A 16,640-nucleotide genomic window follows, 5' to 3' on the forward strand; every position below is an offset into this window, starting at 1 on the left:
GCCATTTCGGGGTGCAGGAGACGGGGGACCCCCAACGCGCCGTCACAAAGTCCCAAAACAGACTGGCAAATCTGAGAATGAAATCAAGATTGCATAGTAACATTGAACAGACTATTCTGGGGATACTAAAAGGGGGCTAGTTCTATAGGGTATGGGGCATTAATACAACTGCATTATCTTCCAGATCGTGGATGTTTAACACCGAAGAGCTATAGGAAACTAAATCAAAACTGCTTTTTCCTTCAGTTCCATCTGATGGCCTGATCCGGCGGGGTGCTGAGCATCCCCCACTCCTACTGATTTCAGAAAGCAAAGCTGCGTGGCTCCGGGGTTTGGGTTCATACTATTGGAGGGATGAGAGCGAGTTATGAGGGTCTGAGCTGAACATGGATCCTACGTTCCTGGGGTGTCTGGATCCAAAGATTTGGTTCTGATCCCTCTCAAAAAGGTTTGAGAACCATTTGGCAAACCTGGGCTGAGCCTTGAGAAAGCCTGATTGCCAGTCGATACGTTACTCTGGAAGGAAAACACCCTGAACTCAGCAGTTTTTGCTAAGGTGATGTTAAGGGTTGGGATCTAAAAAGTCAAAGGGTGCAAGCTAGATACAAGGTTCACTTGAATCCCCACCAGTAAACCTACTGACCTTCATGCAGCTCTATCATTAATGCCTATAACATACCAGCGGCAGGTCAGCCACGCCGCAGAGAGAAAACATCTGGGCTTCCACTCACTGCTTGCTCTTGCTCCACTGAAATCGAAGGCAACCTGTCCATTGACTTCAAGCAGGCACAGACCATAACAGTACTAAAACAGTAGATTGAGGGGCACTCAAAGAATGAGAGAGAGAAGATAAACTAGAGCGGATCTGGCCCTTTGTGTGCCTTGCAATTACCAGCATCTAGTTATTGCATGACACATTTTGCCCAGGGGTTCCTTTGTTGCTGTAATAGCTTTTGATGAGCTCATGGGTCGGTGGGTTTTTTTTTCACATTGCAAACACAAAATCTGAGTAAATGCAATCAGAGATCAATTATGTATGTGACGACTCCACAAACATTTGCTTTGGTCCGTCTGCCAGCAGGGACGAGGATTAGAAAGGGGACAGAACTCAATTTTACAACCCTTCCAAGCCTCGTTTTCTGCTTCATACTCAAAGTAAAACAAACATTTGAAAGAATTTGCCTGCACCTCGTCTATTGGTTTCTGAGGATACACAACCCACGTGGTTTTAAATGATCCCCTTTAAACTAACTGGCAGGCAAAGGGTTAAGGGGGTGAGACACTCTCCCTTGCTTTGCCGACCTCTGGATCCATCCCAGTTGAATTTGGACACATGGGACAATACAGTCAAAGTGGCACCAGCATTCCAAAGGCCCGAGTCCACCACTCCACAGGAAATCTGTAATTCCCACGGATGTCAGAACCAGGCCCCAGCTTGCTAAAATTAGCCAAGGCAGGCTAAATGCCAATCCCTGAACTAGTCGAGAAATCTTTCGTGATCTCCTCCACTAGCTCCTCCATGGCTCTGTGTATCAAGTTGGAATGTCCTTGCTTTCAAACTCGACTTCTCAGAGACTTTAACTCTAGAAGGGACCATCGTGATCCTCTAGTCTAACGGTTCTCAAACTTTCTGGCCCGCAGCCCACCCCGCTCTTTCTGCGGACCACCAGCCAACCATCATGATGACAAAATGGGTGCAAGAGCAGGCTGGGGGTGGAGAGGTCTGGGTGGGAGGCAGGGTGCAGAAGAGGGCTAAGGGTAGAAAGTCTGGGAGGGAGGGAAGGCAGGTTCAGGAGCAGGATGCGGGCATGGGGTCTTGGGAGGAGGGGGTACATGAGAGGGACGGGGGGCATTTACGTGGCTCAGTGCCTCCTGCCGCTCCCAGGCACCGCTCCCTCACTGCTCCCATTGGCCAAGATTGTGGCCAATGGGAGCAGCAGGGAAAGCCTTCAGGCGAGTGGTTTCCTGCTCTGCCATTCCCCCAGGTAGGAGGAGGGGGAGTGGCAGCTTGCAAAGCTGCTCCCTCCCCCACTAGCCGGATCCAACCCACGAGGCTCCCCCTCCCCCCCCACATCAAGAAGCCGGCGCTCCAACCTTGCAGGTGGCATGGGGGTGGAGTGCCAGCAGAGGCTCCCTGCTGCAGGGAAGAGATGAGCCCCAAGCCCGCAGCCCACCTGCAAGAGATCACAGACCACTAGTGGTCCATGGACCCTACTTGGAGAACCACTGCTCTAGCCTGACCTTCTGCACATCACAGGCCAAAGACTCTCACGCACACTCTCCTGCCATAGGCCTGTAATCTCCAGCTGTTACTGAAGCTCTCGTCTCTTGATTTGCCCACTTGAAGTCACAAAGAATCCATCTGCCAGGCCCCTGGGAAAGACCCGTCTGTAATAACTCCCCATCTGTTGTCCCACCACTAGCTCTTGGAGATACTTGCTGCTAGCCATTGTCAATGGGCCACATGCTTTTTAGGCAGACCCTTCATGCCACCCCTCCAAAAATGTATCATGCCCAAATCTTGAAACAAGTTGGGTTTTTACCACCACGGCTCCCCCGGAACTCCACTCTTCTGACGGTTCGAAACTTTTTGTCCCAAGCCTAACCCTATTGGTGGTCAGTCTATATCCATTTGTTCGTGTGCCAACCACTAACTTAAATAACTCCTCTGCCCCTCTGGGCTATGTATAGACTGGCATGATTTTCCGGAAATGCTTTTCACGGAAAAGTTTTCCGCTAAAAGCATTTTCGGAACAGAGCATCTAGATTGGCAGGACGCTTTTCCGCAAAAGCACTTTTTGGGGAAAAGAGTCCATGCCAATCTAGACGCGCTTTTGTGCAAAAAAGCCCCGATGGCCATTTTCACGATCAGGGCTTTTTTGCGGAAAACAAATCTCAGCTGTCTACACTGGCCCTTTTGCGCAAAAGTTTTGGGCAAAAGGGACTTTTGCCCGAACGGGAGCAGCATAGTATTTCCACAAGAAGCACTGATTTCAGACAGTAGGAAGTCAGTGCTTTTGCGGAAATTCAAGTGGCCAGTGTAGACAGCTGGCAAGTTTTTCCAGAAAAGCGGCTGATTTTCCGGAAAAACTGGCCAGTCTAGACACAGCCCTGGTGTTTATGTCTCTGCTGTGTGCATAGAGAGCAATCAGACCCATCCTCAGTGCTCCTTCCTCTTCAGCAGTCCCACTTCTTGCCCTGCTTCACCACTCAGGTTCTGCCAACATCTCAGTCGCCTCTGTCCAGCCTCAGTTTCCCCTCCATCTCCTTCTCTAATGTGCATCTCTGCCCCTTCTGCCTTGCCACCCAGAATGCCCGGAATTCTCCCCCAAAACCTCTTTGCTGACCCAGCACGCTCACCTCGTTAAATCGCTCCTGGCCGCAGCCCAAGAAAGAAGAGAAGAGAACAGAACTATAATAAAAACAGTTAAAAACTCCCCCCCCCCACCACCGCCACCACCCTAAGCCTCCCTGAAAACGTATCTAAGAAGGGCTGTTCTTCAAGAAGTGCATGTGAACTAGCCAAGGCCTCTGTTCTGTGATGAGCAGTGAATGGGCACGGGGCTTTTCCCATACTCATCTCATCGCAGGCCTGGGGCTTACATCACATAATGTCATTTAAATGGCCCTGTCTGATCCCATGCTCTCATGGTACGACAGACACCTGAACGTGAAAGCTCTTCAAGGCAGGGACCTAACTATTTCTCGGAGTTCTTATTTGGCCTAGAATGTAAACCCCTTCCATGAGTAAAAGCGATAACAGTGATCTCTCTCCCTCTTGCCTGTCGTCCTGTTTCATGAGGCTGCTATCACCCCTTAGGACATGGCATAAGTGGGGCCCTACCAAACTCACAGTCCCTTTTGGTCAATTTCATACGATTTTTTTTTAAATTGGACATTTCATGATTTCAGCTATTTCAGTCTGAAATTTCCCAGGGCTGGAACTGTAGGGGCCCTGACCCAAAAAGGAGTTGGGGTGGGGAGGGTTGCAACGTTATTGTAGGGGGGGTGCAGTACTGCTACCCTAGCTTTTGCACTGCTGCCTGCCAGGGGCAGCGGGTGTGTAGGTGGACGAAGGCATTTCCTTCCCAAACCGCCAGGCTGGTCCCACCCATTCTCCGCCCCCCAGGAGGCCTACTGTGGGTGGAGTGTTGCTGCCCCTGTGCCCGCCCTCCCCAAGCTCTGGGGCTGCGGAGGCTGGGGCCACGTGCCACCCGCCCTCTCTGTGCTCCTGGGCTTGGGAGCCTGCCTCCACCTGGTGCTGGGGAGTGGGGTGACGTGGCTCCCATGGGGACAGGGCCTAGGCAAAATGGGCAGGGCAGGGGTGGGGCTGGGGGCTTGCCTCTCTCAGCTCTGCCTTCACCCATCAGCCATGCTTCCTGCAGAGAGTGGGCCCTCAGCCAACAGCTGGCGCTCTCTATCCTGCCTCTGAAGCAGTGTGTAGGGAAGGGGGGGCAATACTGCAACCCCCCTACAATAACCCTGTCACCCCCTGCAACTCCCTTTTGGATCAGGACCCCCAACTGGAGAAACACCCGTCTCCCTGTGAAATCTACAGACCAGGGCTACTCAACTTTGGAATCCCCGGGGGCCACAATGATACTCAGAGCACATGCCCAAGGCTGCAACTTAAGTGTGGTTGTATAGACATGCAAATGTCTATGCAAACAGCCTTTCAGCCGGACGGGTATGAATACAAAGATTAAGGCAAGACTACACAACACGCAGGCCCCATTTAAGTCAGTGCTGCAGATATTAATACAATGCAACATTTACCCGATGTCCACCCACAGGACAGCACGTTTAAAGAGCAATGACAGTCCAGGAATTTAACTTCTAAAACACATTTCAACAGAAGACCGTTATATTGACGCACTGTTGTGGTGCGTGTTCCCAGTGGAGGCCATGTTTTGAACCCGTGTTTTGAGCCCCACGTACACCCAAATCGCACCATGGGCTGCAAACAAACAGGCCACCGGCCGCATACGACCCACGAGCCACATGTTGAGTAGCCCTGCTATAGACGGTAGTGTAGGGTAAAAGCACACAAAAGGCCAGATTTCACCAGGGTGGGGACCAAATTCCATGGTCTGTGGCAATTTTTTCACGGCCATGAATTTGGTAGGGCCCTAGGGACTGCAAAGAAAAAACAATACTTCAACTCCATACTTGCTCTCCGGTGCCGTTTCTACATCCTTCATCAGCCCCTTTTCTCTCTCCCTTTCCTCATCCCCATTAGGGCAGTGCCGTTCCCCAGTCGGCTGCTGCTTTGCATTGTTTTGCAGCAAGTTCGAATATGCAACCACCTTGTTAAGGGATTAGTCAGACTGTGGTTTCCTCGCTCTTCTGTTTGGTTTCCTCTGTGTCCTGTGGCTCGATGCCACCTCCTAAGCTACATGCTGTGCTATATAAGAGACCCCATCCGTTTCAAGCTCCTGAGATCACTTGTACAGTAGCCCAACTCCGAAGCAGCAGATGGGAAGGTTTGGTAAGCTGCAACGCTATTTCTTCTACTAAGGGTTGTAAATTCCTGAGTGCAACTAACTCTTGCTACGCCGCTTCTATTGTAGCTTGGCTAAAAACTTTGCACAGTGAGACTGGATGTTTCTTTAATTGTTCTCTAGGCAGTGTGTGTAAAGGAATTTATCTTGGCTTTTATTCCCCTTCTGGGTACAAGATTATGGATCATAAAGATGTGATTAAGGCTGAGTAATTGTATTTGACTGTGATTATGGCTGAAAGAGCTGTACGCCGTACATAGCAATTCATTGATGGCATGCTGAGGGAAGTATTTCGGAGGCTGAATGCTGAGAAGGTTAGAAAACATGCAAGGGCGGAATATACATTGAAAGGTTGTCTGATGCAAATATGAGACAGATGGTTTGCCAAGACAGAAATGATCACTTTTCATTTCTATTCACCCCAAATCAGTGTGTGGGAGAAAAATCTCCTGACTTCCTGCTACTAGATTTCTAGACTGCACAGATACTAGCTGCTCTCAAAGCACAATCTTCTGCCTATTTCAAATACAGGGTTTTAAGCACAAAATCTACACGTGCAAAGCAAGGGAGACTCGAAATTTACATGGAGCTGTTCAACCTCACTGAATGTGAATGTTTCTATGTTGGGACTAGCTCCCGATTCATAATCCTTTTTCCCGAGAAAGGGGGAATGTGTACAACATACAGAGAGCTTAAACTTCTCTGGCTTCGTAGTAGTCCAGCTTGAAAACAAACAGTTTTAAAATCCGCTGGGTCTTGGGCTTCCAGGAATATAGACCATTACTGGCTTCTACAGCTTAGGAGAAAGGAAAAAATGTTCTAATTCTTGGCTGAGATTTGCATGAAATCCAGTTTATGACAAGCTAGAACTGACCTACCAAAAAATAAATAAAAAAGCCTCCAAAAGAGAAGAGATTTTTAACTAAGAGTGACATTTTTTCTGCTATTGTTAGACCACATTTTCAAGTTCTCGTTGTAAAGCCACAAATTGTCCCTAATGTCCTGTCTATATCGTTTTTTGGCCTCTCATAGCAGTCAAACATATTTCCCCTCCCCCATTGGACTTTTTCCACAGAGCCCTTCAGAAACACGGCTTTCTAACAGGTAGGCGTTATCATTACTGTTGTTACGCTCTGCCACGATCCTGCTAGATACATAAATCTTATCCTCATTTTACAGATGGGTAAACTGAGGTGCAGAACGGTCACGGCTATATTTTCAATTTGTCCCTCACACTGGGGACATCGCCTCAGACACTGACAACTCCAAGGGACCCAAATGGGGGATGAAGCTCAAAATTAATGAAAAAAATCAGAGCAGAAGGTGGGCCTCCTCAAAAATCCAGGACACTTGCAAATTTGGGCCTTTGTGGTTTACTCAAAGCAGTCCTGCCATAGGCAGAGCTGGGCATCCAGCTTTGAAGCCCTGAGTGCCGATCACTGGTCTGTAACCACAAATGTACTAATAATACTTTTTTGCTGTGTTGTTGCAGTGGGTTGGTCCCAGGGTATGAGGGACACAAGGCAGGAGAGGTAATATCTTTTATTGGGCCAGCTTTTGTGCTGGACAGAATTCTTTGGGCCTGGGAAGGACATCAGAGTGCCTCCGCCAGACACAAGCTGGGACTGATGGGTCAGCAGAAACGGTAACGCATGCTGTATGTGCTTGTTGTAACAAGAGTTAGCTCTGATGTCCTTCCCCAGATTTGAAGAGCTCAGTCTGGTGCCAAAGCTTGTACCGGCCCCCAGCCGAAGTTGGTCCAATAAAAGCTATTCTCTCTCCTGCCTGGTCTCTAACACACTTTGCATTTATATAGAATTTTTACATTTTCAAAGCACTGTACAAACACCAGTCCTCATACGCCCCATCTGAGGCAGCTAAATAAGGTGGAGCTATCCCCAGTTTACAAATGGGGAAACCAACCCACAGAGCAGTTATTATATCACTTACAGAAACCCCCGCAGCGAGTCAGCTGGAAACTGGATCTCTGTACGCTATTCCACGTTGCAAATAAAAGAACGATACTGGTGCCAGAGACCTCTGATCTAATCTGCAGCGCCTAGGGCTCGGGAGCTTGTCTGGTGTATGTTCCAGCTGTATTTTATTTCCAAACAATATTTGCTATTGATCACAACTCCTTTCCCGCATGCGCCACTGTACTGGTCTCATTCTTGGTGCACGGCTGCGGTGTCAGAAGGAATGTGGGACTGTCAGGGTTGGTGACGGCAGCAGTTCTGAAACATCAGTCCCTGTGCAGAAATGTAATCCCTGAGAAGACCATGTAATGGCCTTCCATGAAGTTACTGTCTGCAGAACACATGGAGGAGGATGGGGGCTGGGGAGACACATCTGCAGAACATCTCAGAGCGGGGGAGGGGGGGAGGGCACATCTGCAGAATGCATTTGGGGTAGGGGAATACAAATACTAGCACACTGTCAGATATGCTTCGCACACACCTCGAAATGAGGAATTCTGCTGACAGCCATGGAGTTCCACCACGGTGAGAGAAAAAAAAATCAACCCTCATGTTTGTGATGGGGTAAAGAGAGAAGCCCAAACTCTAAGGCTGTGTCTAGACTGGCCAGTTTTTCCAGAAAATCAGCCGCTTTTCCGGAAAAACTTGCCAGCTGTCTACACTGGCCACTTGAATTTCCGCAAAAGCTCTGACTTCCTACTGTCTGAAATCAGTTCTTTTTGCAGAAATACTATGCTGCTCCCGTTCGGGCAAAAGTCCCTTATGTGCAAAAGTTTTGCGCAAAAGGGCCAGCGTAGACAGCTGCGATTTGTTTTGCACAAAAAAGCCCCGATCGCAAAAATGGCGATCGGGGCTTTTTTGCGGAAAAGCGCGTCTAGATTGGCCATGGACGCTTTTCCGCAAAAAGTGCTTTTGCGGAAAAGCGTCCGTGCCAATCTAGATGCTCTGTTCTGAAAATGCTTTTCACGGAAAACTTTTCCGTGAAAAGCATTTCCGGAAAATCATGCCAGTCTAGACGTAGCCCTTGGCTTCAGCTCGTCAGGAGGTCAGACTTGTCTCTCTACTGACTATAACGTCTGTGAATCCAGAGGTGATATCAGTGGTGAGACAAACGCTGTGTCACGTGGAAGTTGGACGGGGGGGATGGGTGTAAGCGGCAAAGGAGCGTATTGCATAGTGGGTGGGCAATACTTACACTACATTATTATACCACAAGGGCCCCAAAATAGTTGGAGATGATAAAAACAGCCCTTGTGACTCAGGTTTGGTTACCCACCGTGATCTCTGGCCCACACAGCTAAATATATGTTTAATGAGAATGGTCATACAGCATAGGACAGAGGTGGGCAACATTTTGTCGGGGGGGGGCCGCTTTATGAATTTTGGTACGTGGTCACGGGCTGGCTCCAGGACTCCCAGAAGGGGCGGGGCCTCAGGCCGAAGAAGTGGGGATGGGGGCTACAGAAAGAGAGTGTGTGAGTGGGAAAGAGATATTGTGTGTGTGCCAGAGACAGACTTGGTGACAGATTGAGTATGTGTGGCACAGAGGCGGGAAGTGTCCGGCAGAGTGTGTGTGTGTGTGTGTGTGTGTGTGTGTGTGTGTGTGTGGCACAAAGACAGTGGGGGCACAGACTGGGTATGTGTGACAGTGACACGGAGTGTGTCTGCTGACTGCTGCTGGGGACGTTTCTGAGAAAAGACAGGCACTGTCTCTTTAAGACAGGGAAAGCGGTCTTGCTGATATCTCTTCCCTTCCCTGCTCTGAAGAGAAGGGATATAGGGGGGGAAGTGTGTGTGTGTGTGTGTGTGTGTGTGTGTGTGTGTACGTGCACACAAGCACTGAAATCTTACAAACAGGGCACTGCCTCTGCAGACAGGTCCTCCTCGGAGTCACTCACCATCCATGCTTCAAATTGGAGCAGCTCTACTGTGTGTCTCCCTCTCCTCAACCCCTGCTCTGCAGAGATGGAGTACGGGGGCAGGGGGACACTCTGACCTCAGCTCTCCCCTCTCCCTCCTCTCTGCACAGCTGGCAGGAGAATCCTGGGAGCAGCTCATAGACTCATAGACTTTAAGGTCAGAAGGGACCATTATGATCATCTAGTCTGACCCCCTGCACAGTGCAGGCCACCGAATCTCACCCACCCACTGGTAGAATAATCCTCTCACCTATATCTCAGATATTGAAGCCTTCAAATACTTTGAAGGCCCCAAGATGCAGAGAATCCTCCAGCTGTGATCTGTGCCCCATGCTACAGAGGAAGGCGAAAAACCTCCAGGGCCTCTGCCAATCTACCCTGGAGGAAAATTCCTTCCCGACCCCAAATATGGCGATCAGCTAAACCCTGAGCATGTGGGCAAGACTCACCAGCCAGACACCCAGAAAGTTCTCTATAGTAAAAAAAGTTCTCTATAGTAAGAGCTGGGCTGCAGGAGGGAGCAGGGTGGGGGAGAGGCAGCTGAACACAGGCTGCTGGCTAAAAGTAATCCCTGCTTTGCTAATCAGCTGGGCGGGCCGGAGAGAAATGCTTGGTGTGCTGGATCTGCCCCCTGGGCCTTACTTTGCCCACCCCTGGCATGGGTCCATGGCACATTGTCTTCAGAACAAAACTCATGTCTATTCCTAGCAGGCAGGTCTTGCATATAGGAATCAAAGGCATCTTTGGCTATTTTAGCACCAGATTTTGACACCTCTAATTATGTTGCATTGTACTCCACACATGGAGAAACCCCAGTGACATCAGTGGTAACATGCTGGGGCCGAAAATCACCTAGACTCTGTCTGGTGGGAGGTGCTACCCAGCACAAGGAAGGCTGGGAAAATCTGGCTTTGCAGGAGGACTTCTGAGAGAACAATCGTGTAGGATCTATGCCAAATCCCATTGGCATCAATGGGAACACTTTGACTGACATCAGCAGGCTTTGGATCTGGCCCGTGACAATTGAAATTGTCTTTACAGGCACCTTTATCCAGGGAAGCTACCCCGGGACTGAAATGATTTGAAGACTCCCCATTCTCAGAGGGGGCTCGGCCAGCGAAGAAAAGGATGATTGCAGCAAGGGGATGGGTTTTCTCGCTCCTTCTTCTGGAAGCCACATCGGTTCTACATGAAGGTTAAATATTTATACCCACACTATGGTAGTGACCAAAAGCTGTCACCTCCCAATGGCTGTTGGATGGCTGATAGATGAAAGGAACAGTTGTTTTCAGGCCAGTTCCCAGTGGAATTGCCCACATCAGAAAAAGCCACTGGCACATTGACACTGTCAGCTAACATCTCCCATCAAGGGTACTGACCGGGCCCCTGTCACAGTAAGATCAGAGCCCTGCACACACTAACTTTGTGAGATAGTACTGTGCTATTACCCCAGTTTTACAGTCGGAGAACTGAGACCCAGAGACACTAAGGCTACGTCTACACTGGCATGATCTTGCGCAAAAACTCTTTAACGCAAGAGTTCTTGCATTAAAGTAGTTGTGCAAGAGAGCGTCTACACTGGCGTGTGCTTTTGCACAAGAGATGTGCTTTTGCGCAAGAGCATCCATGCCGGTGTAGACGCTCTCTTGCGCAAGAAAGCTGATGGCCATTTTAGCCATCGGGCTTTCTTGCGCAAGAAATTCACATTGCCTGTCTACACCAGCCTCTTGCGCAAGAACAGTTGCGCAAAAGGGCTTATTCCTGAGCAGGAGCATCATAGTTCTTGCGCAAGAAGCCCTGATTTCATACATTAGAACGTCAGTTTACTTGCGCAAGAACTCGCGGCTAGTGTAGACAGGCAGCAAGTTTTTGTGCAAAAGTGGCCACTTTGCCGCAAGATTGTGCCAGTGTAGATACAGCCCCTGGGTACGTCTACACGGCACACTAATTTCAGAATAGTTATTCTGAAATAGCACGTCTACACTGCAGGGAAGCCTCAGAATCAGCCCGAGGCAGGCTTCCCTCATGTAGACGTGCTACCTCGATTTAGAGTCCCAGGAGGCACTGAGGAGGAATAACTTAAAATGGCCCTGGTGAGGGCCTATTTTGAAATAGCAGCAATGGAGCGTCTACACAGGCCTTACTTTGAAATAGCTACGTAGGAAGTCTGTAGCAGACACAGCAACTGAAGCTGCGTTTCCCAAGGCCCAGGCTATTGCTCTAACCACTAGACCATCCTTCCTCCCGCATCAAAGCCCCATGCTTTTCACTCCCACCTCTGCCACAAACATTTGACCCCGGGCCTACTGGCACTGTAAGTGAGAGCCAGACCCCAGACAACATGGCGTAAGTTGTGGACACACTTCTACATTAGGGAAAATTACCAGAATAGAGATGTCAATTTTAATCATCAGCAGCCAGTTATCAGTGGCCCTGCTGAATTGCTGCCCCCCTCCCATATATTTAAAATATTTTTGCCCCACCTCTCTATTTAAAATATTCCAGGTGGCTTACAACATTTTTAAACACACAATATAAAAGTATATAAGAATTAAAATACAAGACCCCCGGGGGACATAGATGCAAAGACATCTCGAGAGGAGGGACACACACACACACACGCCAATAAAAACATGAGTAAAGAGGGTGGCTTTAGCCTGATGCAGAAACAATGCCAACGTTGGCGCCATGCGAGTAGCCCGGGGGAGAGAATTCCACAGCTGGGAGCGAAAGCTGAGAAGCCCTGCTCTGCGGAGATGTTTATCGTATCTCCATGATTGGAGGAACACTGAACAGAGCTTTCCCATCTGACCTCAGTCCCCGGGCAGGTTCACATGGGCGAAGACGGTCCTTCAGATACCCCGGACCCAACCCGTTTAGGGCTTTATAGGTCATAACCGAGACCTTACATTGTGCCCAGAAACACACTGGAAGCCAGTGCAGCTGCCGGACACTGGCATAACGTGCTCCGTATAACGAGTATTATTAAGACTCGAGCAGCCGCATTCTGGACCAGTTGAAGTTTCCGAAGGCTCTTTAGAGGCAGCCCTACATAAAGCGCCTTAGAATAGTCCAGTCAAGATGTAACAAGAGCATGGATCACTGTGGCCAAGTCATGCTTGTTCAGGAAGGGTCACAGCTGGCGGATCAGCCAAAGCTGCCCCAAAACACTCCTGGCCTCCGAAGAATTTTGGTTCTCTTTAAAAAGGGTCCAGGAGGACTCCCAAGCTGTGTACCTGTTTTTTCAGCGGGAGCGTAACCCCATCTAGAACAGGTATCACACCACATTCCCGAACAGACGGCTTCCTGATCCACAGGCCCAGCAAAGATGTGAGTTGCATTGATACAGGTTACTCTGGATTCAAGCAGGGTTAAGTTAGATTGGTGCAAATTGTGTCTTATAAACTGTCCATACTCGGAGTTTGCGCAGTGCAGCTACATCAATGATTGGCTACCCATTGCTGAAATCCACAGAGACAACATTGCCTTAGACATGGTATCCAGGCAGGATCCACATGTGGACGGGGCAATGTGGGTTAGGAAGCCTCCGGTTATATGGCATGTGTGATAAAACAGAGCAGAGAACCCCCTTCTTCTGACACAAGGCAGATCTCAGTCCCTCTCAGCGGAGACGGTTAGGAAATTAAAATATGACATTAAGCAGAAACAAAGTTTGGGGAAAATTCCTGACTGTTTCCATTTTTCTGGCCAGCCACTCTAGCGTTCAATCTGACACCTTTCAGCAGCACACGTTTAATTAAAGAAAAGGGCAAGAGAAACAAATCTAGTTCCTCCCTTTGCTGCCCGTGTGCACACACACACAAACGGCTTCTCTCTCAGCTAGTGCCATTTAAACAAATCTAATCGGCACACTGACCGTGAACTAATTCCTCATTTGTGTTACCAGCCCACCCTGCAGGCCCTTTCTCTGCTGCCTGCCCTATGAATTTCCAGTCTAAGCCGTTCCAAATTCCATTCAAAACATAACCTCCTGCCTGTGCTATATTAAACTACTGGGCCTCAAACTACTTATCTGTTTGGGAGGGGAAAACTTCATTATTGCTCCCCAACATGCATGGGGAATAGGGAGGTGAATTTTTAACTGGTAAGCAGCTCCCTTGTGCTGTACTCAGGGATGCAGGGCCTTACTGATGCAGGTGACGCTTACTGATTAGTTAACCAGTGGGGGCTGGAACAGCCCCCTGCCTGCCGTGGGTCTGGCCAGGTATGCCACAAGTGGGGGCACTTCAGACCAATCGGAAGCAGCTCCTACCCACAGCAGGTGTAGCAGCCCTCCTATCTGCCCCTGTTTAATCAGTTAACCGGTTAAAGGTAACATTTAACCAATTAACTAAACAAACAGGCTTTTACATCCCGAAGTGGGATGGGCTAGACCTAGATGATCTCTTGTGGTCCCCTCCAGCCCCCGTTTCTCTGATTCTAAACCAACTACAATTGTCCGTTGGATACTGAATCTTAAGCATGTTCCAACCATCCGAGAGCTGGGGCTGGGCTACGTCGGGGGCAGAGAGGGGGCCAGAGACGCATGCTGCAGCCATGGGGGAGGAATTCCTTCTTTTCCCCTGTACATTTGCTCAGTGCCCAATCTTGGGCAGAGCGCCGTGTTAAAGACTTAACCATGGGGGTTAACTGCAACATTAATGAAACAAAGCAGTTGGCAGCTGTGCCCGGGAATCAGTAACACACTTTGGATGGGTTTTTTCAGTGAGTCAACGATGCTAGACATGGATAATTGGACTAAATTTCCAGTTACACTGAAGTCAATGGGATTTTTGTCTTTGGCTTCACTGGGACCAGGTTTTGGTCCTGTTGGCTGCATAGCAGCTCGGCTCACTTAATTTCCATTGCTTTGCCGGCAGGAAGGAATACAGGGGAGCATTCTGCACAAGTGCCAGGAGTCAAATTATAAAAGCCATCGAGACAACCCAGGGCAGACAGGCTGCTAGCTCTCCATGCACTCGCTGGCAACCGGTGCCTACAGAAAAAACAAATACACATTCCATAATGAAAAGCCCCTCTTCCAGAGTTCAGGTTTTTATTTCTCATGAAACAGATTTTTTTATTTCATTTAAAAAAACAACAACCCTGTAAATAATCCTGCATATAGATATCAAGGTTCATCTTGAAGGGATATGAAAGTGCTTTAATTTACATGGAATCTGTGACTTTTATTACTGCCCTATGAAATGCAGCTCTCTCTGGGGTGGAACACAGCAACTCTTGAACAGCACGCAGCAACACGGCACAATTTTTTTTTTTACGGAAAATTGTAAAATAATACTGTATCCAAACTGCAGTGATTTATTAGCCACCTAGGTACCTGTGCGACCCCCTTCTCCTATCACTGTATGATCTGAGCATCTCACAGACGTGATTGCATTCAGTTCGACAGCCATCCTGGGGAGTAGTGAAGTGTTATTCTCCTCATTTTACAAATGAGGCACTGAGAGACTATGACTACGCTGCAATCAGGGGAGTGACTGCAGTCTGCACAGACCTACCAGCGCTCGCTTTGACCTAGCCAGCTCACATAACAAGCGCTGTGAAGCTGCAGCTGGCTGGGCAGCAGTATGGGCTGTATAAGTCTGTCCAGTATGGGCTGGCAATGGCACCTTGGATTGCAGCATAGACATCGCCTGAGAGGGTAAGCGATAATCCCATTGAGTTAACAGAGATAATCTGTTCTCTTTACAAAGGGCCAGATTGTGCCACTAATTCAGCGGTGAGCTACAACCGGCCTGCTAGCTGGACGTGGTTCACCAGGGCTAGCCCCCCCCAGTGGGCTGCTGCTGTATTTACCTGCACCTCCGCAGGTATGGTCGCTAGCAGCTCCCATTGGCTGCAATCACCGTTCCCGGCCAATCGGAGCTGTGAGAAGCGGCACCAACCGGGACACCACTTCCCACAGCTCCCATTGGCCAGGCATGGCGATCTGCGGCCAATGGGAGCTGCAAGAGCCCCTACCTGCAGAGATGCAGGTAAAATAAAGTGGCAGAGCCCGCCAGGGGGTAACCCGGGCGAACTGCCACCCACTCCTGCGCTAATTGGTAGTCATTTCTACCACAATCCCTATTGGCTCCCACCTGATATGGTGCTGACTCAGGCCTGGTCAGCACTAGAAAATTAAGTCAGCTTCACTCCATTGCTCAAAGGTGTGAACAATCGACCTAGGTTACCATAATTCATCTGACCTAAATTCCCACGTACACAGCGCTCCTGCCTCTTGGAGAGGTGGGCTACCTACGCTGATGGGAGAACCCCAGGTAGCATCTACACTGGAGCGCTACCACAGCACGTCTGTGCCACTGTCACATTTCGAGTGTAAACATGCCCTCCATAGTGAAGTCCGATTCTCCCCACATTCCTACCACATCCCCTTTTTGATCCAGCCACTGACCATGTGTCAGCAGCATCCTCCGGCCTAGTGTCAGGCAAATCCCAGTTTTCCCCGCTGTTCCTTTTCCTAACCACCGAACTACATCTGGAGAAGGGTGCAACTGTGTGTCTCTGTATCTGGGGACCTGAAACACAAACTCAGCTGTGGGGCAACTGGGAAAACTGAGCTTGTGGGGATGCTGCAGAGGGCAATTCAGGGGCTGTAATCTCTTACTCACACCAAAGGGGGTGAGGGAAAGACAGACACTGGGAAGGACCAGCAGGAATGTGCCAAGAAAGCAATACAGGCAAGCACAGGATATTTCATGCAATAATCAGCCAGGAGAACAGGGTACCATCCCTGTTTGCATTCTGCCTTCAGAAGGGCTGCAATCCCACAAGCGAACAGTCTTCACACCTTGCAGAGCCCAACCCTTTACAAGGAAATCAGGGTACGATCTCACAGATCCTGAGCCTTCCGTGTGGAGACTCTGTCTCCTCACATCTCCCCTACTCCGGAGGGGTCCTCATGCCTTTTGTCTCTGGCCATTTCTGTACTAGGAGATTATTTCCAATTTACTACATTCGACTTCAGGGCATCTGAGTTTACAAATTCCCTCGCTATGGGGAAGATTCACAATGTTGTCCAAGGCAGGCTCCGTTAATGTGGACGCGCTACCTCAAACTCAGAGCCTAAGCAGTCTGGGGAGCTGTGGGAGACCTCCTGAAGGCCAATTAGGGTACTTTCGACAAAGCTTCTGTCAACAAAGAGCGTCTAGGCTACATCCAGTTCTGTCGACAAAGCAAGTCGACCTGAGAGTATAGACGCAAAGGACAGTGTAGATGCA

The 16,640-nt window shown here is 49.3% G+C and overlaps 2 protein-coding genes across 3 annotated transcripts in view; one reads left to right on the forward strand and one right to left on the reverse strand.

Moving 5' to 3' along the window:
• LOC102447193 (gonadotropin-releasing hormone II receptor-like) overlaps positions 1 to 16,640 on the reverse strand; it is a 123,444-nt gene that overhangs the window by 74,678 nt on the left and 32,126 nt on the right. The window lies entirely within an intron of this gene.
• The window catches only part of CILP (cartilage intermediate layer protein), a 33,353-nt gene continuing 21,995 nt past the window's right edge, over positions 5,283 to 16,640 (forward strand). For both annotated transcript variants that reach the window (XM_014576615.3, XM_006129185.4), the window contains exons 1-2: positions 5,283 to 5,488; positions 10,438 to 10,591. In XM_014576615.3, coding sequence (XP_014432101.2) covers positions 10,525 to 10,591 — 67 coding nt within the window. In that variant the 5' untranslated portion in view covers positions 5,283 to 5,488; positions 10,438 to 10,524. The remainder of the gene's footprint in view (positions 5,489 to 10,437; positions 10,592 to 16,640) is intronic.

Source organism: Pelodiscus sinensis, chromosome 14, assembly GCF_049634645.1.
Source record: "Pelodiscus sinensis isolate JC-2024 chromosome 14, ASM4963464v1, whole genome shotgun sequence".
NCBI classification, from domain to species: domain Eukaryota; kingdom Metazoa; phylum Chordata; order Testudines; family Trionychidae; genus Pelodiscus; species Pelodiscus sinensis.